Consider the following 25,706-nt stretch of genomic DNA (forward strand, 5'->3'; position numbering starts at 1 on the left):
ATTTTCAGCATCATTACTCCAGTATCACATGATCCTTCAGAAATCATTTGCTGCTCAAGAAACATTTCTCATTATCAATGTTGAAAACATATTTTTGCATGATACATATTTCCAGAATTCTTTGATGAATACAAAGATATGTTATTCAGGCAGCGGTTGATAGATGTTTTGTTTACCGGGAATGGCTCCAGTCCCTCCTGTATGATAAACCCTTCCACCAGGTGTGTTAGAACCAAAGGTTTGGCCGGTCCTGAAGGTTGCTGGACCTCTGTGGGAATCATTTGACTGATGGCGGGAGGCTGAACCGGTGGTCTGTCCGGCACAGGGAGAAACTTTGGAGGGAAGCAGCTGTCCACAGGAGACATATCTAACGGCTGAGTCATGGAGGACTGGATGGGTGACATGTCAGAGGAGAGGCTGGAGATTGCTAGAAAAAATGAAGACAGTTATGATATTACCAACAGCGTCTATAAATGCTCCTTCATATCTCAGGACACTTTATGGAGTTCTTAGTTATATATAAAAGCATCAACCTTCTCAGATGTTTCTCCTAACACATTCAGATAAATTGGACAAATTTGAGTTTGAGTTTATATTGAAATAACTGAATTTATTTCCCTAACCCTAACTAACACTAACCTCTTCTGAAACTGTACAAGAGACACATGTGAGACAATTAGGTTATTTCTCAGGAGAAACATCTGAAAAGCATTAGACTTGAGCAGAAATATCCATTTAATGGATCTAGACTGTTGTCTAGAAGAAATGTTAAAATTACTTGAAAATATTTGTGATATTTCTTTTAAACAGATGATAAGTGTACCTGAGTGATTGTCTGACTGGGTGGACATTTCCTCACACTGGTCATCTTTCTCAGCCGACCATGGTGCGACTGAAGGCGACAGTGTCTCATTCTTCTGTGACGTCTTCATTTGGCTGTCAGTCCTCGAATCCTCTGTGCAGACTGTCATCTTACTCAAGACCTGAAATGCAGGTCAAAATAAAGTAAAAGTAAAACAGTGTTACTGTAGTAGCATAATTAATATACTATTATTGTTTAGTTCATATTTCAAATTCTTTTTGACTTCCATTGTATTCTTTCTCCTACTTTGGAAGTCAATGGCTACTGTCAACTTTTTGATTACCAACATTCTTTAAAATATCTTATTTTGTGTTCAGCAGAAGAAAGAAACTCATACAAGTTTGGAACAACATTAAGGTGAGTAAATGATTACAACATTTTTGGGTTAACTATCCTTTTAGCGTTTATTTTATAACGAAATAACAAAAATTAGGGTTAACTAAAATAACCCTGGTGAAAAAAGTAATGAATAATGATAGACCGATATATAGGCCATGAGTATTAATCAGAACATATGTGGCATTTTGAGATTATGGGTATTGAAAGATAACTTCCAATTTTGAGCAAATTTAGAGTAAAATAAAATAGAGTAAAATAGAGCAATTTGTCTATGCATCATTTGCCATCATTAAACTGTCGTTTATATATGTCTATCTTGTTCTATAGATATCATATCAGCCATTGAATAACCCATATTGGCCAAGATGTTTGAGTGAACATGCACTGTGCTTCTTCTAACCTTCTCCGAAGTTTCACTTGACGGCTGATCTACGGCAACAGCCTGGGGGATTTTCTTTTGGGGTGCTGGACATTTCAGATCTTGAGGAGTCTGGTCTGGTACATCCTTCTCCTTCTGTTCTTCCTTTCTGTCTTTTGAGTCTTTTAACGTCTGGGCCGTTTGCGTGGGGCTCTGTGAGGTCAAAGGGGATTGTGGCGGCGCGAGAATGCTGCTGGTGGACACCAGGGGCAGCACTGGAGAAGGAGGAGACGCCCTTTGAGGAGACGCCAGCGGAGGGGTGGTGATGAGAGGTGTGGCCGCCGTGGTTTGTCTGGAGGGCGACAGCTGCACCAGCTGTGGGCATGGGTTTGTAGTCCGTAGCGGCTGGGCAGGGCATTCTGGTTTAGAGAGCACAGGCAAGACGAGCGGCTTCGATTGGATGAGATCGTGGGGCGGGGACACAGAGGCTGTTTTTGATTGGCCGTTGGTGCACTGGGCAGATGCAGAGGACAACGCGATCCTCAGCAGCTGTTGTGTGGCCAGTAAGGATCCACCGGGTGAGGAAGACCTCAAGGGCAAAGTCGGGGTAGGGGGTGTGAGGTGAGACCTCGCAGGGGAAGGAACTGTGATGGGCACTGAAGCGCTCTGCGCCGACATGCTTTGTGATGGCTGGGTGGACGGGCAGCGCTTTAACTCTGGAAGAGGCTTCTTTGGTGTGGCGGGGGGTGAGTTGGGGGGTGTATGCCTCTGATTGAAGGGGTGCTGGGGGATGCTGATTTGGCTGTGGGGCCTCTTGAGACCACTGCTGTTCAGCTTCTGTTTTGCTAAGGCGTGGGCCTGTGCAGGTGCGTACAGGGCTGGAGACACAAGAAAAAATAAGAAAAACATTCGCAATTCAGCTTTTTATTCCAACATATCTCTCCAACATGGGCTTTTAGTCCTACATATTTATAAAAAAGTTCTCTTTTTCTCACCAAGGTTGCATTTATTTGATCGAGAATCCAGTAGTAACTGTAATATTGTGAAATGTTATTGTAATTTTTTTAAATAACTGTTTTCTATTTTAATTAGTGCTATCAAATCGATTACTGGCGATTAATCACATCAAACATAAGTCTTTGTTTACATGATATATATGTGTATATATTATTATATTTATACATTATAAATATGTCTTTGTGTGTGTGTATTTATACTATATATACACACATATATATATATATATATATATATATACATATACATATACACACATATTATGTAAACAATATTATGTTTTTTCTCCAGTATTCTTTGATGAATAGAAAGTTCAGAAGAACAGCATTTATTTGATATGTCTTTTGTAACATTATAAATGTCACTTTCGATTAATTAAATGTGTTCTACGGACTCCAAACTTTTTTGAACATGTTTTTCTAAATGTGATTCAAATATTTACATTATGTAGAGAGAGATACGTATGTGGCTGCTTACATGGAGGTGGAACCGTAAGATGGCGAACAGGTGTTGCTTTCGTTTGAGCTGTTGGGCTTTCTGTCTTAGTTGCTCCCTCTTTCCCTGGAGCATTCGCTGGCTGGCTGGCTCTCAGAAGGAAGTTTGATAATCTTGGGCACGAAAGCGGAGGGGGTTGGCTTGACGTTGTGGGTTTCAGTGGTAAGTTCGGAGGAATGGTAAGGGTGCCAGGTAGAGGTGGACGGAGAGTCAGACTCTGGAGCTGAAGAACAGAACAGAACAGAACAGAATGAGAGAGATATTGATGCCATACATTTGGAAAAACACCACATGCAGCATAAGCTAGATAAACAAAGATTTAAAACATCAGAAAAACATTAAATATTTTCTTGTCTTTTGTTTTTGCGGTTATGTTACATCGAAAAAGGATAGTTCACCTACAAATGAAAAATTTGTCATAATTTACTCACTCTCATGTCGCTCCAAACCTTTCTTCAGTGTAAGGCGATATTTAGCAAAATGTCTGAGTTCCTCTTTCCATATTTTCAAAATGACAAAAAAACAAATTAAAGATAATATTCTTACAAAGTCTTACAGAAGTCATGCGAAAGTTTTGTATGAAAAAAAAAGCCAACCAAACTCAATGACGTCAAACATGAAACGCTATATGAAATGACACATTAATGTGCCATTTTTATTGTCAATAAAGTGAATGAGATTGAGAGCTGTTGCGGAGGGGAAGATTTTCTAAAAATAATAATCTCAAAATTGTTTGGACCTTGTCACCATTAGTCTGCATTCGTTTTCATGGTATAGTATGAAACATTTCAGAGATTTTCGTTTTGTGTTGCATGGAAGAAAGTAAGTTCAGGGAGAATGACAAAATTTCTTTTTTAAGTGAACTATCCCTTTAAATTCACTAGACCAGATGCCTCTATCACATGACCATACATAATCGAGCTCACCTGTGTGGAAGGAAATCGAGGTGAGGAAGAGGAAGGGGTGGAGGAAGAGGAGGAGAAGGAAGAGGAGGAGGAGGAGAGGGCAGGTACATCAGGCCGCACAGCAGACGTTAGAATCAACTGCCAGATGGCAAGCACAGAAAAAGAGAAAAATGAAAGAGAGAAAGAAAAAGAGAGAAGCTAAAAAGATAAAGAAAAAGTCCCAGTGGTGCAAAATAGAAGGCTGTTATTTCCTGCCTGTTGTGCTTGTGCTATGTAGGTGTGATGGTGAACTTCACAGCACATTGAAAAGCTTTTGATGTGGTCGAGTAAAATCTGTCCTCATCAGAAACATGCAAGCATGCACTGAGTGCAGACCTCTAGACACTAACCCTCCATTTGTTCTAGCCAACACACCAGGCTGGTCACAACAGACCATGAGCTGAAAGTAATACAACCTGTAGACACCAATTATGTGTGCACAGCACATACATGCTTCACTCAATAAAAATAAAATAAAAAAAAATCACAGGACAGAGTTTTAGATCAGCATTCACTAAGAGTCGAGAAACCAGCAAAGTTTCCATCTGTAAGTGTGAAAGGGGGCATGGCGTCTGGGTAAAAAGATGTTTAAAGTGCATGTGAAGATCTTAAGATCTGCAGAACAGGACGTGACAGGTTGCATTACCATCTGGGCCCTCAGGAGCATCTGAGCCTGACTCGGATTCGGGCTCTTCCCCAGAAGCAGAGCTTGAGGGGAAATCTTACGGGTGGCCGTAGCAGCAATCGGATTATGACTTCCTCTTACAAGAGGAGTTGATCCAGCAGGAAGAGAAACCTGATGGTTAAGAAATGGATCAAATCAGTAGAAGTTAAACCATAAATGTCATGAAAGCACCTATAAAACGAGCATCATTTTTGAGAGCAGGTGCTTCTATGTTGTTGCACACACACCGTTTTCGGGGTCTGCTGCGAAGATGAAGCTTGGCTGAGTCTCTCACTAGGTGAAAAGGAAGGTGCCAGTCGGTCCCCAGACAGATTGACCTTCAGAAAGAGCAAAAACAATTGTTAAAAACAATAGTTACAAACAGTACTCTAAAATGTTATAGTATAATATATATATATATGCAGTGCAAATTGCAGTCCATTTCCGTGTTATGGTTCAAAATTTCTGGTAATTTCTACAGTTACTCATGGGAAAGTAGATTATTACTTTTTATGATTGTCAGTTGATTAAAACAAAGAATCAATTAACTGAATTGTTCCTGTACATATATACATTTCCTTTCCAAATGTGGATTCTGAATAATAAATAAAATATATTTCCTCACCAACCTGTAATCATCGGTAACCAAAAAGTTGATTTACCACATTGACTGCTATAGTATTTTTTTTTTCCTACTATGGAAGTCAATGGGGCTCGTCAACTGTCTGGTTAACGACATTCTTCAAAATATCTTCCTTTGTGTTCAGCAGAGGAAAGAAATTCATACAGGTTTGAAACCACGTGAGGGTGAGTAAATGATGACAGCATTTTCACTGTTCCTTTAATGATCATATTTCAAACCTGAATTTCCATTTAAACGTGTAATTTACATATAGTGAAATAATTGTCAATGAAAATGACAGGAAAGTGATCAAAAGAGATATACATATAAATGTTTGTTCTGATCTTAATCATCAGGTCTCAAACTGAAGTAAACACAGACACCCTGTGGTAAAATAATCTTGTACGGTCTGTTTGGGTTGGAATAACTTCACGTTTACGTAATGAAACTTCATGTTCCATTGAGTTTGGAAAATTCTGTACACAGCAATAATCAGAATATCTCTTGTCCTGTCTCTGAAAATGGCTGTATTTTCAAATCTTCTTGCGGTCAATCATTTTAAGTGCCGTTTTGTCAACTAGATGACTACATTCATAACCTGAAACTAGCGAGCCACAATATTTAAACATATTGGAAGTAAATCACAAAGTTTAGTGAAAGTAGTCAACTAATAGATTATATTTGAATGTTTATTATTATATTTCAAAAGCATATATTAACTTGATTATTTTTTTTCTTCTTGTGTTTAAAATTAATATTCAAGTACAATTTTAACACATGCAATTGCTTAAAAGGGCCAACTCTGTGACAACTGGGAGAAGTGATCAAAAAATTGAGGAGCATGGTTTGAACAAATATACCTGCACCACTTTTCTGTTGGTAGGGGTGGGTTGATTGTGGAAGGTGGTTACAGTTGTGAGTGCAGGGGGAGTTTTCGGTGTGCCATTGGCCTGATGGGAAGGGTTCACCGCTGTGGTGGTCGTGGTGTTGACTGTGCTCTTTGCAGGTTCTGCTTTAGTTTGTGGCTCCTTGTCCATTGTTCCAGAGAATCTGGACACACGAAGCTGAAATAAAGTTGATCGTAAATATGTACATGTGTACTAAAATTCTAACACAAGATATCAACCTTCCAACTGTCCATTTGTAAAATCTGCTTCCCAGTGCAATTGACTGTAGTAACCTATATATTTCCTAAAGAAGTGCATATACAGTATGTAACCCACAGGCAGGTCATTTGTCTAGAGACTCAAGCTAAACATGCAAATTTCCAACAGTTTTCTTGTATTTGCTTACAGGGCCTGTCTTCCGATCTTATGTAAGATGAAACTTAAGTCAACCAAACAGTTTGAAACAAGCTCTGCTTATGCACAAGAAAGAAGGGTAGCACATGACTGATGTGGAAACTGAAAAACTTGTAGAGGTCTACTGAGTTTCACTAATCGATGACCGGAGAGAGTGGAGGCAGAACGGTGAACAATAATAATTGTGTTTTAATAAGTAAATCTGCACGCACCACCATACCCACGATTAAACCTACACTATATTAAACAAGAAAAAAATTATGCATATAGGTATTCGTGGTCTTCCCTTTTCTAGTTATAATTTTTCTGCGTGCTAAAGAAAATGAGTTCTAGCTGAATTTCTATCAGGAAATAAATCTCAAATCAGATTAAGTACAATTAGTGGGATCTTTTGAATTAACCAAATGAACAGTGCAATTATAATTCTGTATGTGCTGCTATTGTATGCTATACATATACAGTATGTATAATAGAACTGATAATCCCACATTAAATATACGCAGTTTCAGAATGGAACTGTCAGAACTGTGAATTTAAAATGCGTAGTACCTGCAGAAATAAATGCTGAAACTGAACAACAGAGTATGGAATCTAACATCTGATCATTATAGCCACTGAAATAGCCTACGTTATAAAAACATAATTTTAACTGGAAAAGAATTGAACTTTTAAATGATGATAAATAAAAATTAGGCCTATATCAAAGTGTATAAGACGTTTTATTATAAGGGAATTATCTTATAATTTATAGAGAAAATGTATAGGCTATTATAATTAAAAAAGCAACAGACTATGTATCTTTTAACAGTAAAACAATGTCAAATCACCTTTAAGGGAAATTTAAAGGGAAAAGCAACATCTCAGAAGTTCATGTAAAAAACCATGACATTTGTTTGGATTTTATAAAAAAAAGTTCGTTTCTTTTATCGTTGTTATAAGTTATAATATCCATTATGGTGTTTTATTTTACTTTAATGGTATCATTTTAATGTAATCTGATTGGTGTTTGTGTGGGTAATTGTGATCTTTCTGTTACTATTGACCTCAGATGCTTGATAGGTCAAAAAGCTCACATGTTGGCATTTAACAGTACATCGTTTAATAATATGTACAGTTATGAAGAGTAAAATACACAATCACCAAAACAATGCGTGTAATATCATCATTGTAATTTTACGGTTAAGTTCTGGAAACACACAGCTGCCAGTTTATTATTATTATTTTACCTTGAATTTGACCATAAATGTATAGTGTATTATTATTACTACTACTCACACCAGGCCGCAGCTGAACAAAAAATGAAGCATCTGAGCATTTCTGCCTAAAACAAGACATATCGGCTACATTAATAATGTGAAATCGCGCCATGCCTACGCCGTGAAGACGAGAGTAATGCGCTGCCCTTTGTTTCATACGAGCCATAGAAATAAAAATCCCGAGAGCAAATGAAGCATTCGTATAGTTCTTGAACACCAAGGCTGTCCGTGCAATAACTGTGAAACCTGAACGACATTAATGGACACATACCAGGAAGCGCCGCGCGCACAGGTGCCAGAATGCCACGCGCGTTTTCAATGTTTATGCGCGAGCCGCAGTCATTTGTGAATAAACACCCACTGTGATTCCCAAAAACCTCCCCGTATTTGTCATAACATTTCGACGGCCTATAACGGAGAAGCTGAATTCGCAATAAAAAACAAATGCATATGTCCAACAAAAAGCCCGCTGAATACGACTGTGTCTAGCAGAGTCGATGCGTTTACGTCTAGTTCATTCCTCGGGTCATTATTTTGGTCATATATTGAAAATGGGCGTGTGTTCGTGCAGTGACAGCTAGAGCCCCCTGTACGTCCCTGAAGACCTGCACTTCCCTAAATGATGGCGTGGCGTGATATATATAAAAGCAGCTGCCTTTTATCGAGCACGCGAAATGCACACGGCTACAAATCACCGTAACTTGCTGTGCATCGAAATACACAAAATGAAAGTCAAAAGGGAAAATGATGATGCTCTGTGCGCGAGCGTGCGCTCCTCCCTTCCAACCCAGCCGGTCGCAGACCTTTCCTAAACATCCGTCTTTTAACGTGTGATTAATGATCGTTCAGGGTAATCCTACCTGTCCGAAGTCAACGGGCTAGTTCTCCCATCACACACTGACCGTTTTCAGCGACTGCTACAATCCCGTCATGTCCTAATGCGTCAAAGTAAAAGTAGAGAGCGATAGAAATTCATCGGGGCGGTGAATGTTACAGCACCGCTTACAGTGTAGGAGGACCGTTCGCGCTTCTGTCGTCGAAAAATACATGAGGAAATGTACCTACCTACAGTTTGCAGAAGTAATAAAATGCATATTTGTCCGCATGTCATAACCCAATTTTATTGTGTGCACGTGCCTGCATGCATGTGTCTGCATGATGTTTTATATTGTCGCTTGACCATTGTAAAGCTAATACCATGCAAATAGGCTAATAGAGCTTCTTGAATTGATTAGCCTACTGAATCTGAGTAAATGACCACAGAGCTCTCTTTAATCTTTTTTTACATATTTAAACTTTTATTGACCCATTGATTAGGCCTATATTTTCATCTTTGAAAGTGGAAGCCACTGGTTATAGCCTACATCTAATTTGAGGTTAATTGAAATAATAATAATAAATAGTTAATACAATGAAGGAGATTGGTTTAATAAATAGAAACTCAATATAGTGTGTTATCTGAACCACATTAATCATCTAAGTTGATTTGACAAAAGATAAAAAGTTGTGATAACAAATCTTTTTACAGTGTGGATTCAGGGTTGGAGACGTTCAGTTTCACCAACAACAAGAAAAGAGTTCGAGCGCAGAGAAGCATTTGCGGGGGATGCAATTTTGATGCCCTCTGACACTCTCAAGTTTCATGATCCTTCATATTGCATTTCACTGACTGCCTGTAAAATACATACAATCGCATATACAGTGCTATGCATAAGTGAATACACCCATGCTAAAGTTGACTAAAAAGAGGAATAAAAAAACATATTTTGGAAATTAAACTTAATGCCTTAATTTAAAAAATTAGGAAAAATCCAACCTTTAAGGACACCGATTTTCTTTGTGAATGAATAATGTATCGTAAATAAATAAATGTTCTTCCTTAAAATACATGGTGCATAAGTGAGTACACCCCCATAGAGGCAGGCAGATTTTTATTTTTAAGTATTTAAAAATAAGTATTTCACTTATGCATTGCACTGTAGCTAGGCCTAGAGGTCTACAATGCACCGGTTTTAAACCGCCTTAATAAAAGCTAGAGGCTTAAGTTTTTATTAACTTTATTTTAGAAAATTAATAGAACAGCCCATCGACACTCTTATTGTGCAACATTAGGCACGTTTCAGGCTTCGTTTAGAATAGATTTATCTTTAGCCTATTTTTATTTTTATTTTTTTTATTACGAAACAAGATTTTAGAAAAAATATGATTATATTTAGCAAATATATATATATAAAAAAAAAAAAAAAAAAAAAAAAAAAAAATTCCAATAGGCTGTTTTCAGAAATCGCTTCCAACCATGCTTCCAACAGGGGTGGTAACCATAGCAACAGTATACACCTTGGTTCGATAGGCGATCTACAAAACACAATACTGTGATTATATAGATTTTCACAGCAACACTTTTTTTTCTTTTTTTTTTTTAAGTAAAGGAGATTCACTAAAAATCATGCATATCTATCTCATTATTTGTACTAGGCTAGTTGTTGTAGTAAAATTGGTTACTATGGGATACCGAGGTCACCACAGTGTGCGCCTTGCGCGCTCATTATAATCGGATCACATGCACGCGGTTGCGCTGTTCACGGCTGTCCTTAACTAAGGAACACGCACGGCTTTGATAATTTGATATTTCTTTTTTTAAGCTGATCCTTTTGAATGAAAATATCTGTTTTTTTTCTTTCTGACTGAAACCGGTGCATTCAAGAAAAAGTTTCTTTAACGGAATACGGAAATTTTCGGATAGGTGACAGATGAGAGGTTGATTGCCTCAATGTTAACTCTGTAACTTAAATATGCCGGACACGAGACTTATAAAGCCGAAACCTGTTGAAACGAAACCTAAGCATCTGAACAAGAAAAGCAGTACAGCCGAAACAACACCTGCCGTCAGAAGCAGAGATGTCGGTGTCGGTCACCGCAAAAGGGCCTCAAGCTGCCCAAGATGTGTCACCGAATACAAACCCAAAGCGACGGAGAGAAGCACTAAAGCAATAAAGGAGAAACAGTCCGAGACTTCACCGAGGTCAAAACCTGCAACGTGTGCATCGAAGGAACAACCAAAATCACATTCGCTTTATGAAATCCACAGGTAGGAGGAATGCTAAAGAGTGCCAGAGGCCCCAAAAAACATATGGTGGATCAGGTCTTAATCCAAGCATCAGCATTAAACTGTGTAGTAAATAGTTGCCAAAAGTAAATCCTTTAGAGCTTGTTTTGTTTTGCTCACTGACTTGTTTTCTTTTTTGTATGGCAGTCAAAAAGCATTTACAGTATTTGCACCAAACCCAAAGAAAAGACAAGACATTCAGCAAAGTAAGTTGGGAATATGCTGTGCTTCAACATCTCTCATTTCCTTTTTATTTCTCACTGAATGGGTGATTTTTCAACTGGGGAATCTTTCAAACCCCTTGGATGATTTAAAAAAAAAAAATCCAGTTAAATGAAAAATTATAGCTGTGTCTTTAATTCATTATTGTAAAGAGTGCTTCTTTGTCTTTTCTTCCATTACTTTTTAACTTCTAAATAATAGTGTTAAGTATTAGTATTACAATGTACAATATTTTATTCAGTTCAGTTGGTATTTGTTTACATTTTTTACAACAAATAATCTCTGTCTCCAATGATCCTGTCCTCACACAATTTTAAAAGAAAGTAAAAAGTTACTAGCCTATTTGATGTAAATGTGGCCAACTGGAAGTTTTACACTTACTTCAAAGTAACAAGAGCACAATCATCCTTATAGGCTATTATACTGAATTCGTTTTATGTTTTTGTAGGTAACACTATTTAAATATGTGATATTTCCTGTTTTTTAAGTTTTAAATGATAGAAGGTTAAGTTGTTAACACTCACTGACTGCATGCTTGGCTGTTTAACAGAAGCAGAAGCAGAACTGGCAGCTTTGGAGGATCTGCGCTTGAGTCGGGCCATGGGTTATATTTCCATATCTCCTAGTACTGTGGGTGAGTCAATCACCAACCATGTCAGAAAACAAATATGTAAAGTCTGTTTGAAAGGATTCAAATAAAAAGAATGTGTCATCACCACTAGGGGGAGTTAAAGTGCCTTTTTTTAAATCTTCCTGGGACCCAGGAATAGATTTTTGTCCACTGTAGTGGACATTATATTTTTGTGAATTTCTCTGACACCATACATGTCACAGTTTTAACAGTATCACTATGTCAACAACTTCTCCTTGATCTTTAAAAATGACTGACATTAATCAAGTAATCAAATTTAGCACTCTTATGGAAATATGATAATATTTTGTAATTATCATTTAAATCTAACTCATTTTCAAATTGAATAAATCAACATCTCAGGAAAATGTAATGGGGTTTCAAATTAAAACATGACTTTCTGTTAAAAAACAGGGCATTGATTTTATGTTTATCAGGGATTTTGGGAGACTAGTGAATAGGGAAAGAAATTATATATCAATATTCCTATGAAATATTAGATATTATTATGAAAATGTTGCCAATTATTACACTTATTTTTTCATTAAATGTTGCCCCAGGAACACATTAAAATGCAAATTAGATACAGTTTATGAATTTATGGACATTTTACCCACATATTACATAAAGTAAATTGGTATATCAGTTCATTCCATTATATCTTTCATAACAACATTTGTTTTTAAATCCTGAAACCTAAAAATTGATTGGTGAATGAAAAAAGAAAAAATCTACACTTTTCACTACAAAATCACTACAGTGGATATACATATGATTCAAATATATTTTGTCAAATATATTTGTTTCTCATGCTTTAAACAATGTAATGACATGGAACAAGTACTACATTCAAAGAAAGACATCAGGGATGCATTTCCCAAAAGCAACTATATAATATAGACGCGAGTTCCCTCGTTACCAGCCGAGTTCAACAGAACTTGCGTCCATTGGCTTATGATGCTTTTGGGAAACTCATCCCAGGATAGGTCTTACACAATTGTAAAACCATTAATGAATGTGGTAACTTACAAATACCAAACATCACAGACGATCCCTGGATTACCACATTTGACACAGTCAAGCAGTCAAACACCCTATCAGACATTGGCTACATCTGTTTCTAGATGCATCAATTAGTAAATATAATCAATATTTTCATAGAAAATAATAATTCGTAGACTGGTTTAACCATGTCTACTATTTCCCCAGGTGGATGCCTAACTCTGGAAGAGGTCAGGGCAAAACAACAGCAAGAAATGCAAATCAAGAGAAGACAAAAGCAGGTATAAGACCCAAATCATATTCAGTGAAACAAAACTTCTCCATACATAACAAGCACAATAATCTCATGAATGCCTTTTCCCCCTTTCAGGTTAAACATGTATTTTAGAAACTTCTTCAGTTGTGCAAGAATAACGGTTAGAATACTGCCGACAACAGATGAACATTATTTAGTTTGCTTTTTAATTTTAAAAGTGCAGCTAATTTCCATGGACTTCCCGATGTGACCTTATGTTCTAAATGTATATTCACCAAGTCTTTGTGAATGATGTATGACTTTTAGGTTTATGATGTTGTTTTGAACTCTGGGCATTGTCATTGATTAGATGTGATGTAAATGCAAATACTCCCTAAAAGACAGTATACTGACTATGTATATTAAAATGACAGAATCATTTGCAGAATATAATGATAGTGTGTTTGTTATATGCATGCAAACTAGACTAAAGTGTACAATTATGTTTATTTCTTTGAATGTCTTCAGTGACAAACACACATTGAGTTATTACAATTGTGAGGCACGGTGTAGTAATTCAGCTTAATTTGGTCTATTATTTCATGCAAGCGGTCCTCCTGGTGATCTGTTTCTCTGTTCCTTAGCAACAAGGATTTTTCTCTCTTTGTTTTGTCCTCTGTGTATATTCTGGGAGCCGTCTGCTTTGAAGGTTCCAAAAATACGAATCAGAGTCCTGTTGCTTGGCAAGGGGAGAGTGACAACATAATGAAAGGAAGACGATAGGTGAGGGCAAAGAAATTAATAAAAGAAATTATTCAATTCCCTGGTAAATTAATCTAGCCGATTGAGTCCCTTCATCTATCAGGTGCAGCAGAATACAGTTTTTCCAACTATACTCTAATGCACTGTTCAGCAATGTTGTTTTTTTGGACACTTTTAATAACTTGTGTTTGCACTGCATATAATTCAGAAACCATGACTATATTGCTTTAAGGTACGGAAAGATATTTAAAAAATTCTTTCTCTTTCTGGATAGATTGAATTACACTTGTTTTGCCTCCAGGTCTGCCACTTTACCTATTGCTTTTCAACCCTTTGCAACTTTCCAATTCCCTCTCAAAATAGCAGAGAAACTGTTGTTGTTTATTCCAGTGCTTTGAAAAGGTTTATCTGAGAGACTGGAAGTAATGAAAAGTAAAAGCCAAAGGCTTCAAAAGGACATTAAATTAGTCTCAGACGGAAGAAAAAACACAAAATAGCTTTGCTGGAAAACACACACAGCGGCCAACTAGTGTTACAGACGTTTTCGTAATGGTGACCCTTAAATTATTTACTTAAGGATCATAATTTTATGATGCTTAGCCTATACATTCTTTCTAACACACAGTTGCACAAAAGCCTAACCATAAGGGTGTTTCCTCTGAAATGAGTAATCCAGGCATAGGTCAGGGTGTGAATTTACAACATGTTAGCAGCTAAACTATAGAAATGCTAACTTTGACGCAAATGAAAGTCAAACTAGAGCCATTTGCCTTATGCTAATGTCCACATGGAAAAGGACACAAAGAAGAAAGGGAATGCAAATGGATGTCTGGAGGAATCATTACACAAAATGTAAACAGAGAGTAAAGATATACTTATGCTCAAATACAATATATCGAGTGATATTTTGGGGATCTGAATGGCCACTCCATCCATTCATAAAACCATCTTGTATCAAATATATATTTACATTTAAAAAAATTAAAAAAGGATTTGGCATCAACTGGTAAATACTGGAGGTTGGAGGTAAACAAAAGCACTTAATACTTACTTAGTACCAGCTGGTGAATGCTAAGCACTGTGACATAATGTGAAAATACATGATTTATGTAAACAAATGCCAAAGGATGAATTAACAACTTACACTCTGTGTTAGTCACAGTAAATGATGCTGAATGACAGAACTAAAATTAAAGATTGACCTAAATATACATAGACAATGACTAAACAACCTATGATATGGATATGACGTACAATGATTTTAGAAAAATATAGCTAGCAATATAGAAAAAACTATTTGCAATCTAGTAAATGATTAAGAATACGTTTTTAAAAATAATCACACAAGGAGACTGTAGGGTTAGTTATCAGAATGGAAAGTTGTCACAAAGGCTATCTTAGAAACTATAAGCTTTAGAGTCAAAAGTCCATTTCCACGGTTCACAATAATTCTTGAATGTTTACCACATGTAAACCATAGATCGCTAGACAGACCTACTCTTGCGGCGGTTGCTATGACTAGCTGGTAGAGTCAGAATAGGAGCGACCGAATACAATTGGACAGTTCAGTAGTCATTCAAAGAGCTTAACCAATCAGTGATTAGGTTAAGGGCGGGGCTTATAGAAATGCTGGCAACGCCCCCCCAGATAGACAGACAGACTTCCTCCGCTAAATCACGCCGTCTAGCCGTGGCAGCCCGTCGGGTGACGTAGGTTGTTGGGTTGTGGATTGACGTTGTAAGTCTATCAGCATGAAGTCAGCAGCACCAGTGTTATCAGCGGCAGGGCGACGGGCGCTCGCACGACTGTGAACTCCGACACGGAATCCCATGAAATAAAAACACAAATATCTCACGCGCTTTCCTTCGCTTCTCGTCAAAAAAAACTGTGGATGGAATCTTCAGATTTAAAGGTAAGCTTGAATATATGTTGTTTTATGTGGGTTTACATTCTCTATAACGAAAGAACGTATGTTCAATATTTTTTATGATTATTATATTAAGTTTCTCATGGATATTGCACCCTCCCGTGCCATTACATTGAATGCCTCCTTTATAATCTTACAGGATTATTTTCGACTGTTTCAGTTGTATTTTATTGCCTATTTGAATCTATTTTTATATCATTTTTTTAAGATTGCTCATATATATATGACATTTGATAATCGACAGTAATCGACTGCGATTATAGATCATTTAGTTAAATCGCTGTTAGATAAGATAACGATGTATATTTCTTTTAACAGTGTTGATCATATTTCAAATGGGCAGAACCTAAATATTTTTATTACCACTAATTCTAAAAACCCGACTATTTTTTCGGCAATTGAAATCTTTCGAGGGGTGCCTTCACAGTTTGTTGTGAGATGTGAAAGTGTCATAGGTGTGGGAACATGGGGGTAGTCCCGCAGAGGTCTCTGGCACGACTGAGTGAATGTCATTACCACGGCTGAGGGGGGAGGGGCGGAGCTCTGCTGTGAAGAAGACAGGGCAGAGAGGCGGGGCTTGTGCGCGGAGGGCGGGGCCTCTGTGAAGGCGGTGGAAAGTCTATTATGTGCAGTCAAAACACATTACAGATGATTAATTTGAGACAAGATTTCACTATCGCTGACGAAACTCAAAACCATTAGCTTTCCTGGAAAAGAGGTTAGGGCATGTATTTAAATTAAACTATTTTGTGAATGAATCGAATTTCCCAGACATTTTATTTTAGTATCACTGAGATGCTATTATAGTTTTTTAATCAATATTTTAAATTAGTTTTTATTTTTTACATTTTCTGCTTTCATTTTAATGTCAGTTAAAGTTTAGTATTTTTTTTTCTCTAAATATGTCTATAGTTTTTATTCATTTTTATGTGCATTTTAGTGCATCAAGTTAAACTAAATGAAAATGAGAAATGTTGCCTTGGCGACTAGCTGAAATAAAATATTTTATTCCAGTCAACATTTATTTATTTTCAAATAAATTGTTTTTAAACGGTTTAAGTACTTAGTCTTGGTTTACATTTAATGTCAATGCAAAAATTCTGTGTGTTTTTTTCTTTGATTTATAATTTTAATGATTTTTTTAAATATAAAAGATCAACAATGTATTATATTATATTTTAAAATATTTCTTCTCCATCTTATTACATTTATTAATAAAAAAAATAAAAAAATAAAAGATGCCTGTTAAATGTTACTTTTACTATCTAAAATCCTTTTTTCATGTATTAATCTGTGATGCTTGTTTTGACTTTTCAGTCATCTGGGAAGCATTGAAGACTTTACTATGATCCACATATAAAAACCACTGCATTCCTGAGACTTCCTCTGTGTATCTTCCGGTCCCTGAAGACCACTTAGCTATATCTATAAACAACATTATGGCGACTACTGAGAACAAGCGTCCAGACATCCCCAAGGAGCAGGCACTTCTAAAAGTGCCATTAAAGCGGTCGATGCGAGACAAAGGCGTAGACGGCGCACCCATAAAGAAACGTGTGATGGCTGCTCTCAATCTATCCTGCAAAAAAATCCCAGAAACCTCTCTCGGCTATCAGGTCTCCAAAGCGACGAACAGGATAGAGGCCACTCCGGATCTGAGCCCTGGTTTGAAGCACACTCTAGCGCAGTTCTCTCTGAGCAGCCAGTGTTCCCTCGGTGGTCCGGCTGCGTTTACTGGTCATCATGGTCAGTATAAGCTGGCGCCCCCTCTGGCCCAGGGAGGTATTGCAGGAGGGCCCCTACTAGTCCCCCCTGACAGCTCTACAGACCTCAGCATCTGCTGTCTGGAGGGCGAGTCCATCTCCTGCTTCTCTGTGGGAGGCGAACTGCGTCTTTGTCTGCCCCAGCTGCTAAACACCGTCCTGCGGGACTTCTCGTTGCAGCAGATCAACTCAGTGTGTGACCAGCTGTATTTGTACTGTTCCCGCTGCGATGCCACACAGTTACACATTCTCAAAGTGCTGGCCATCCTTCCTCCAGGGACTCCATCCTGCGGCCTCATCACGCTGACCGATGCTCAACGTCTCTGCAACACCCTGCTGCATCCAGGAGAGGAACTGTCTCGTGATTCCCACAAAGGGCACGGCGCTGAAGAGGAGGAAGAGAAAGATGGCGAGGAATCTGGAGGATTTTGGGTGGAACACCAATGTCTTGGCAAGTGTCAAGGCCTGCTCGTACCCAAGCTTTACTCCAGCCCGGATGCGCCCTGCATCCGCTGCTCCCAATGCCGGATGCTCTTCTGCCCGGAGCGCTTTGTCATGCACTCCCATCGACAGCCAGACAAACGCACATGTCACTGGGGCTTCGATTCTGCCAAGTGGGCCTGTTATCTGCAGCTGGCGCAAAGACACCTGGGATCAGCGGATGAAGAGAAGCTAAAGCAGTCTCTGGAGGATCTGAAAGCGAAGTTCCAGCAGGAGAAGAGGCAGCCACATATAGTGAGTATCTCTAATGCAATCTATATTTATTCAGAAAGTAAGCAATTCATGTATTGTAATCATAATGTAATTGCTCCAATTACATTTATCAGGTATTATAGATTAATGTTGTTTTAAAGTTTGCTCACATTAACCTTTAAGGTCAATCTCACAAAAACAAACAAACACAATTTTTTTGCCTCAAGATAAAAAGGAAGATATATTATATATTTTTCATAAAGGAAATGAAGCATATTTATAACAACATTAAGATCTTTGGTTCATTTTCAAGCCCAATTGTCTCAAATTCTCCACAAATTATTAGTACCATTAAGTATTTGTAATACAATACAATGTTCTTTTTCTTTAATTTGAAGGTGATATATGAAATGTTCTTGACATGTTTTGTGAGATTCACCCTATAAGCAAGTTATGGTGTTTAAAGCGCTTGCAGCTGAGATTCATATTTGTCTCAGTCCCAAATTTTTAAAAAATGTTTTGAGTGGAAAGTAAACAGCAAATCGAATGTTGGGTCAGCTGAATCCAGCTCTCATGCCACACCAGATGTTTCCCTCCAAAGGAAATGGCTGAATGTGGTTCAAACCAGGTCAATAGACTCTCAAACTCCTTCTGACAGAGTCTGCACAAACAGCCGGAGCCACGGCAACAGGGGAGAGAAACAGAGAGAAAAGAGTGGGTGGGAGGGAAGAGAAGAAAAAAAAAACGAGGAAAGAATGAGCAAAAAGATCGAGAGAGAGAGTGAAAGAGAGCGTCTGGGACATTCTGTTACATGTGCCTGCAGAGTATTGCTCCCCCCTTACAAGCCCAGCACTCACCCTGCAGGACCTCCATCATCAACCAATCAGAGAGCAGACCCCTGGCCCCAGCCTCCCTCTGAGCCAATCAAATCTCAGAGCATTCAGTGAATTCCCATCTCATTATATAATGCTTAGCCAGAGACTCAACAACATCCCCAGCAACCGCTGTTCTCAGACAGCCCATTTTCCGGATGCAGACTGGACTTTCTGTTTACATTTAATAAAAAATATATTAATACTTATTAGATATAACATACTTAAGACAGCATTTTATTTTACAGTTAATTTTCTCTCTGTCTGTCTTTATCTGTCTGTCTGTCTCTATCTATCTATCTATCTATCTATCTATCTATCTATCCGTCTGTCTGTATTTCTGTCCGTCTGTCTGTCTTTCTGTCTGTCTGTCTTTCTGTCCGTCTGTCTATCTGTCCGTCTGTATTTCTATCTATCTATCTATCTATCTATCTATCTATCTATCTATCTATCTATCTATCTATCTATCTATCTATCTATCTATCTATCTATCTGTCTGTCTGTCTGTCTGTCTGTCTTTCTGTCCGTCTATAGATCTATCTATCTATCTATCTATCTATCTATCTATCCGTCTGTCTGTATTTCTGTCCGTCTGTCTGTCTGTCTGTCTTTCTGTCTGTCTGTCTTTCTGTCCGTCTGTCTGTCTATCTATCTATCTATCTATCTATCCGTCTGTCTGTATTTCTGTCCGTCTGTCTGTCTGTCTGTCTTTCTGTCCGTCTGTCTATCTGTCCGTCTGTATTTCTGTCTATCTATCTATCTATCTATCTATCTATCTATCTATCTATCTATCTATCTATCTATCTATCTATCTATCTATCTATCTATCTATCTATCTATCTATCTATCTATCTATCTATCTATCTATCTATCCATCCGCACATAAAAACCCTGTAATGAGCACATCAATAATAAGGTTAAGGTCAAGGCAGGAAGTTTCATTTCATTGAATCAATCTGGTGCATGCGAGCTATTTCAAGAGGTCTCAAATGAATCATGTCATTGTAGTGCGTTAAGAGTGACCGTCCTGCTCATGTCGCGTCGTAAATAGCAGTGTAGATTAGAGTCCTCGTGCCATGAGCGCCACGTGACGGCCCTCAGACAGCCCGCCCCTCCCCCACACAGAGTCGTCTGGAGCTCTCGCACATGACTTCACATGGAAATGTTTGAAAGTGTGTGCGTGTGTTTTTTTAATAAACCTGTATTGCTTGTTTTGTTTCTAAGAGACGTTCTCACCACTGGTAGACAGTTACTATCATATGCTTAGAAAGGCTCCATTTCCATAGAAGAACTTCACAAGTTCAAATGAAGAACAGTTTCAGGTCCGTGTTTCGCAACCGCAGCACAGGGACTTTTGAGTATGTGTGAATTGTTACGCTATGACCAAAGGAAATTTTTGTTTCTACATCGTGTGGGTGTTTTTTTGAAGTCCGCACCGCACATGCGTGTGGTGTGCAAGCTGGTCGCTGAAGCTTTATGATAGATCAGATGGCCTATTTACATTAAAGCAGCGTACGTCACCGACTGTTGATGGGAGAAGCATCCATATTTCCTCCAGTATTCAGAGGCCTGTAAAACATGTCAGAATGAGAGTGTTGATCCTGGATAAGATTTCACAATCCCATTCACAGGGATATTAAATCTTATTTACATATTTCTAGATCTGGGTTCTCTTTTGGAATAGAATAAATCGCAAGAGCTAACGGTGTGTGCGCATGAAGCCGTGCAGAAATGACACACAGGAGGCTGCTTGACATATGAAGGGATCAAATCAATGATTTCTAAGTGAGAAACCTAAAGGGACTTGTAATACGTCAAGAGCAATCTGCATTAACACACAATGGGTTAATCAATTCCTATTTGTTATTGAAACAAGGTTGACAAGTTCTTTCTTGTTATCTCTCTTTCAGGAAGTATCTTCACCTGCCTTTGTGTTTGACTCACGTTTGCTTGCCAGTCTTAAGGAGGACCCCGATCATGATGACATGATGTGGCAAAGGTTCAGTTCAATTACAAATCTACATTATTCAATAATACATCAGAAAAATCTGATATCCGACAAAAAACATTTTCCCAATCGGCTATACGGATTATTCCGCTGTGGCAACCCCTTGTTGAAAGAGTTGAAAGAAAGAGAGTCCTGGCAATATTTCATCCTGAAAATTTAAAGAAAAAAATATGATAATATACAAAGCACAAAGAAAATAAAGCTTATGTGATTATTAAGATGTTTTTTGCATTGTCACTGTGATTTTTTACATCTTGAGTTTATTTGTAAAATATTGTTCTCAAGAAGAACTAATATTAAAATTAACTAATAATGTATATGTAAATGAATTAATTAAAAGGATCATATTTAAATGAATGTTAAAAAGGTTACAATAAATAAATATATGTTATTATGATGTATAAATATTTTACAATTTGAAAATGATAATGTATGGTGATATTCTTAATTGGAATGAAAATGTTTATTATTACATTTACTTATTATTTAATTAAAAACAGGCCTTGCTGTCTGATTATAAAATATAATTTTATATTTCTTTCAGTTCATTTTGAGGTGAAATATTATCTGGACATGTTCCTTGAAAGCTTTCACACTAATTCTTAGTGACCTTTATGTATATTGTGGATGTATAGGACAATGTTAAACACTCAGATCTCATGTTAATGATTATAATCATATTCACAATTACCATTTAAAAAAAAATAATAATAATAATAATAATAATAATATATATATATATATATATATATATATATATATATATATATATATATATATATATATATATATATATATATATATTATTGCAGTAATTCTACAACTAGAAGTAGTTTTAGTACACAACTGCAAGTAACTTCCTTTTTTGTTTTCCTCTCCAGCTGGTACCAGTACACTCCTGACAAGCTGGCAGGCAACAACTTGGCACAACACTCTGAGTGTTTGTCTGAAAAGGAAATGGGGTCTATAGGAACAGAGACACTGGGCGATACTCAGGACGAAAAGAACCAGGATGCACACGGCACTGACCCAAAGACGCCCACCTTTGCAGGTCAGTTTGCACCCACCATAAGTAACATTGCATAAATAAATGTATATGTTTCTAAATGTGAGATCTAATTGATACAGGGCAAGACAGAAGTGGCCAGTCAGATGATGCCAGTCCAAATGAATGGCAGAAAGTAGATCCATCAGCTAGCAAGCGGTCTGTTGGTGCGACTGTGGATCACAGTAAGGACTACATGGTGATGGAACTCCTTCAGATGTATAGTGCTCAGCACGACAAACTTCAGTCAACACTATGCAGACAAAAACAGCTTGAAAAGGTTTTTACCCCAGTACACATCACATGTCCTTTCCTTTTCGTTCGCCAGAAGGTGCTTGTGAGTATCTGATGTGCCTTTCTCTCTCTGATACTCGTGAACAGGAGCTGCAGGCTCTGCATCAAGGTGAAGCCATAGACCGTTGTGATCTACACGGGGAGCTGGAGGCGGTTCAGACTGAGCATGCTCAGAGGCTCGGTGAAGTCCAGCAGGAACAGAGAAAGTTGAAGTCCCGACTCGACAAGCTGAGGCAGCAAGGCTGCAAATGCAAAAAACTGAATACTGAGCCACACCAGGAAACTATCTATGCCAAACAGGTACTGACCAATCACACACACCCACACAAGTCCTTTTCAGGGCCATCATTTATCATACTTTATTTTTATTAGGGCTTTAAAATCAAGTAATCGGGATTAATCGTATGTAACATAAAAGTATACGTGTGTATGCTGTATATATACACACACATATATTTAGACATATATACTGTATATATATATGTGTGTGTGTATATTATATATATAGAAATATATTATATAATATATATAAATGTAATATATACACACACACATTTATGTTAGATGCGATTAATCGCGATTAATTGATTTTACAGGCCTAATTTTTAAACAGATTTTTTAGAATAAAACAGATGAATTTGTAGTCTTAGCATGTTAAGTATATACTAATGTTCAAACGTTTGGGTTCATCAGATTTTTCAATGTTTTTGAAGTCCCTTATGCTCACCAAGAGTTGTTTGTTTGATCAAAAATACAGTAAAAAGTAAAAAAGAGTAATATTGTGAAAATGTTTTCTATTTGAATATATTTTAAAATGTAATTTATGCTGAATTTTCAGCATTATTCCAGTCTTCAGTGTCACATGATTCTTCAGGAATCCTTCTAATATGCTGATTTCTTATTATAATCACAGTTGTGCTGCTTATATTTTTGTCGAAACCATGATAAAAAGAAATTCAGGATTGTTTGACAATTAAATAAGTTATGTAACCTTTATTTATATAGCGCTTTATACAATACAGATTGTTTCAAAGCAGCTTTACAGTGATAAACAGGGAAATAATGATTCAATGATGCAAACTTAATTCAATTCTGCTGTAAAGCAGCTCTAAAAAGACAATAGTAAACTGTCATTATTCAGTTGAAATCAGTGTTGATTCAGTTTAGTTCAATAACTGTGTAAAGTTAATCAATTATGGAATGAGTTCAATTCAGTTCTAAAGCAGTTCTGCAGAGAAAAGTGATGTCATCATAACATGGCCCTTGCTGAATATTCAAATTTCAAACCCTGTCGTAAATGAAAGCGCATCACTTTAGCTGACCAATGGCTTCCTGTGCTTAGTTATCAGAACTGCGTCAGAGGCTGGACCGTGCTGAGGAAGACCGCGAGGAGCTGCAGGAAGAGCTACGCAGGGAGAGAGAAGCCAGAGAGAGGCTGGAACGTACCATCTCTGAGCTCAAACAACAGATGAGGGAGTCCCCCCACCCGGCTGAAATGGACAGTCCCATGGCTTCAGCCTCCAGTAACACAAATGTCCCCGACGCCTTAGCGTGATCTACGGTCACCAACCAGCAGCCTGACTTCTGTGATCAAAATTCATTTTGGAACGGTATCTCCATTTTGGAACCGGATGCCAAAGTTGTTTTTATTGCAGTTCTACGGAACAATTCTACAATTATGGGCCGTCCTGAGTAGGTTTGGGTTCTATGCTGTGAATTTGTTGAAAAGTTGAGTAGCTATTGAGCTGAACTGATTCTTTTTTCAGACACGTGAAAAAGGATTTATTAAGTAGTTAGAGACATTATGCAAAGCACTAAACCTGCAAACGTACAATCAACACCATCCGTCTTGGTTTATCACTGCTACTGATATCAATTGGAAAATTATTTCTTTTTGAAAAGTACATCACAACTGATATTGTTTCTTAAAATATTTATTGTTTATTGATAAATGTTATGTGAATAATCTTATCAAATTATACATATTTAACATTCTTTTTGCCATATTTTTTGTTTATATTTTATGTAGGTAGTGCTCATTATGAATATGAATGTACAAAATATATGCATGTGTACCTTCATTAAATATGGATAAATATACTATGTTTACACTGTGGTATGAAGTTCAGATATAACAGAAAATGTTTTCTATGCCATTTCCAGTGAATGTTTTGCCTCCTTTAATGAACACCAGAATTTTATTCTTTCTCATTTCAAGGACTTCTAACACCAAATGGAAATAAACAATATTATAGATTTTAAAAGTGATGGTAGAAGTTGAAACACTCACATCAATTTACAGTTTAAGTATATGAAATGCTCCTTGTACTTTACATTCTAAAAACCATCTAGACAAAAAGGTCTATGTGTACTTTGCTCAGAGAGAGATGTTATTCTAATGTGTGTGTGTGGGGGGGAATGATGTATTGATATTGTTTGCTGAAACTGACAATCAGCGTGTTTATCTGTAATTGCTTTTATATCCAAAATTTAACAGAATAATTAAATAGTTGCTACCTCAAACAAACACAGATATATACGTATAAAAACATAAAATATAGGTTGTGTATAGAAGCGGATGGATGGAGTAGTCAGGCGTATGACTGATAAATACCTCTGTACTGCTGCTATGATGTTTATTTGATTTTCCAGTTGACTTATGCATGTGAGATTGAAGAAATATATAATATATAGAAAATACAGATATACTGAGTATTGTTTCCTAACATTTCACACAAAAATTGTTGTCACGTACAAAATGTAACTTAATTATATTTGCCAGTGCCATCTTTTGTGTGTATCGTATGACATGACACATTTGTCCTACCTCCACTTGTGATCGAGACACTTTGTATCACCCACCAACTTTTGTATGTCATCTTTCTACAACAACTCATGGGAAATGATATATTAATGTTCTGTTGCTGGGGAAAATAATAAAAATGATTATATATGATTATATACACTAGCTTGTATCTTTTCAAAGGCTTGTCTCAAAGCACATTTCCTTTGTCTAGAAATAAGAAAACACATCTGTAATCACAAAAATATTCAATGTTAGACAATGCAATAAAACTATAGTAACTTGGTCACAGCCATCAAAAATAATTAAAACGACAAAGATTTTTTGAAAGCTTCTTACACTGTTTGAAGGAGATTCCGTATTGGTTTTAAAACGCTAACTGTAGGAACGAACTTATGCTATTTCAGCAGATTACCATAGTAAATTGTTGTTGAGAAGGTCTGTTGGCATATAGGTTAACCACCTCCGGTGTTCACTCAGCAGAT

General features: G+C 37.2%; 3 protein-coding genes across 8 annotated transcripts in view; 2 read left to right on the top strand and 1 right to left on the bottom strand.

The window, feature by feature from the left end:
• LOC311284018 (polyhomeotic homolog 3) overlaps positions 1-8,917 on the bottom strand; it is a 12,800-nt gene extending 3,883 nt beyond the window's left edge. Inside the window, exons 1-9 of one of the 6 annotated variants that reach the window (XM_084398826.1) lie at positions 8,719-8,859; positions 6,162-6,365; positions 4,928-5,017; positions 4,662-4,811; positions 3,998-4,114; positions 3,054-3,294; positions 1,602-2,437; positions 824-983; positions 177-427 (exon numbers count right to left, since the gene is read on the bottom strand). In XM_084398826.1, coding sequence (XP_084254952.1) covers positions 177-427; positions 824-983; positions 1,602-2,437; positions 3,054-3,294; positions 3,998-4,114; positions 4,662-4,811; positions 4,928-5,017; positions 6,162-6,338 — 2,022 coding nt within the window. In that variant the 5' untranslated portion in view covers positions 6,339-6,365; positions 8,719-8,859. The other 5 variants (XM_084398824.1, XM_084398827.1, XM_084398829.1 and 2 more) reach the window with 5 other exon arrangements.
• A 1,368-nt stretch (positions 8,918-10,285) lies between these two features.
• Positions 10,286-13,719, top strand: LOC311284434 (uncharacterized protein). Its single transcript, XM_084399465.1, has 5 exons — positions 10,286-10,946; positions 11,112-11,170; positions 11,737-11,820; positions 13,027-13,100; positions 13,190-13,719. Exons 1-5 carry the CDS (start codon positions 10,651-10,653, stop codon positions 13,205-13,207), a joined length of 531 nt encoding a protein of 176 aa, XP_084255591.1. The 5' UTR covers positions 10,286-10,650; the 3' UTR covers positions 13,208-13,719.
• A 1,780-nt stretch (positions 13,720-15,499) lies between these two features.
• On the top strand, positions 15,500-25,681 carry skilb (SKI-like proto-oncogene b). The gene is made up of 7 exons (XM_084399189.1): positions 15,500-15,728; positions 17,061-18,241; positions 20,982-21,070; positions 21,961-22,130; positions 22,208-22,404; positions 22,506-22,718; positions 23,761-25,681. The coding sequence occupies exons 2-7, from the start codon at positions 17,183-17,185 to the stop codon at positions 23,971-23,973; spliced, it is 1,941 nt and encodes a 646-aa protein (XP_084255315.1). The 5' UTR covers positions 15,500-15,728; positions 17,061-17,182; the 3' UTR covers positions 23,974-25,681.
• Positions 25,682-25,706: the final 25 nt, after the last annotated feature.

The sequence above is a fragment of the Rutilus rutilus genome (assembly GCF_951802725.1).
Source record: "Rutilus rutilus genome assembly, chromosome: 24".
Taxonomy (NCBI): Eukaryota; Metazoa; Chordata; class Actinopteri; order Cypriniformes; family Leuciscidae; genus Rutilus; species Rutilus rutilus.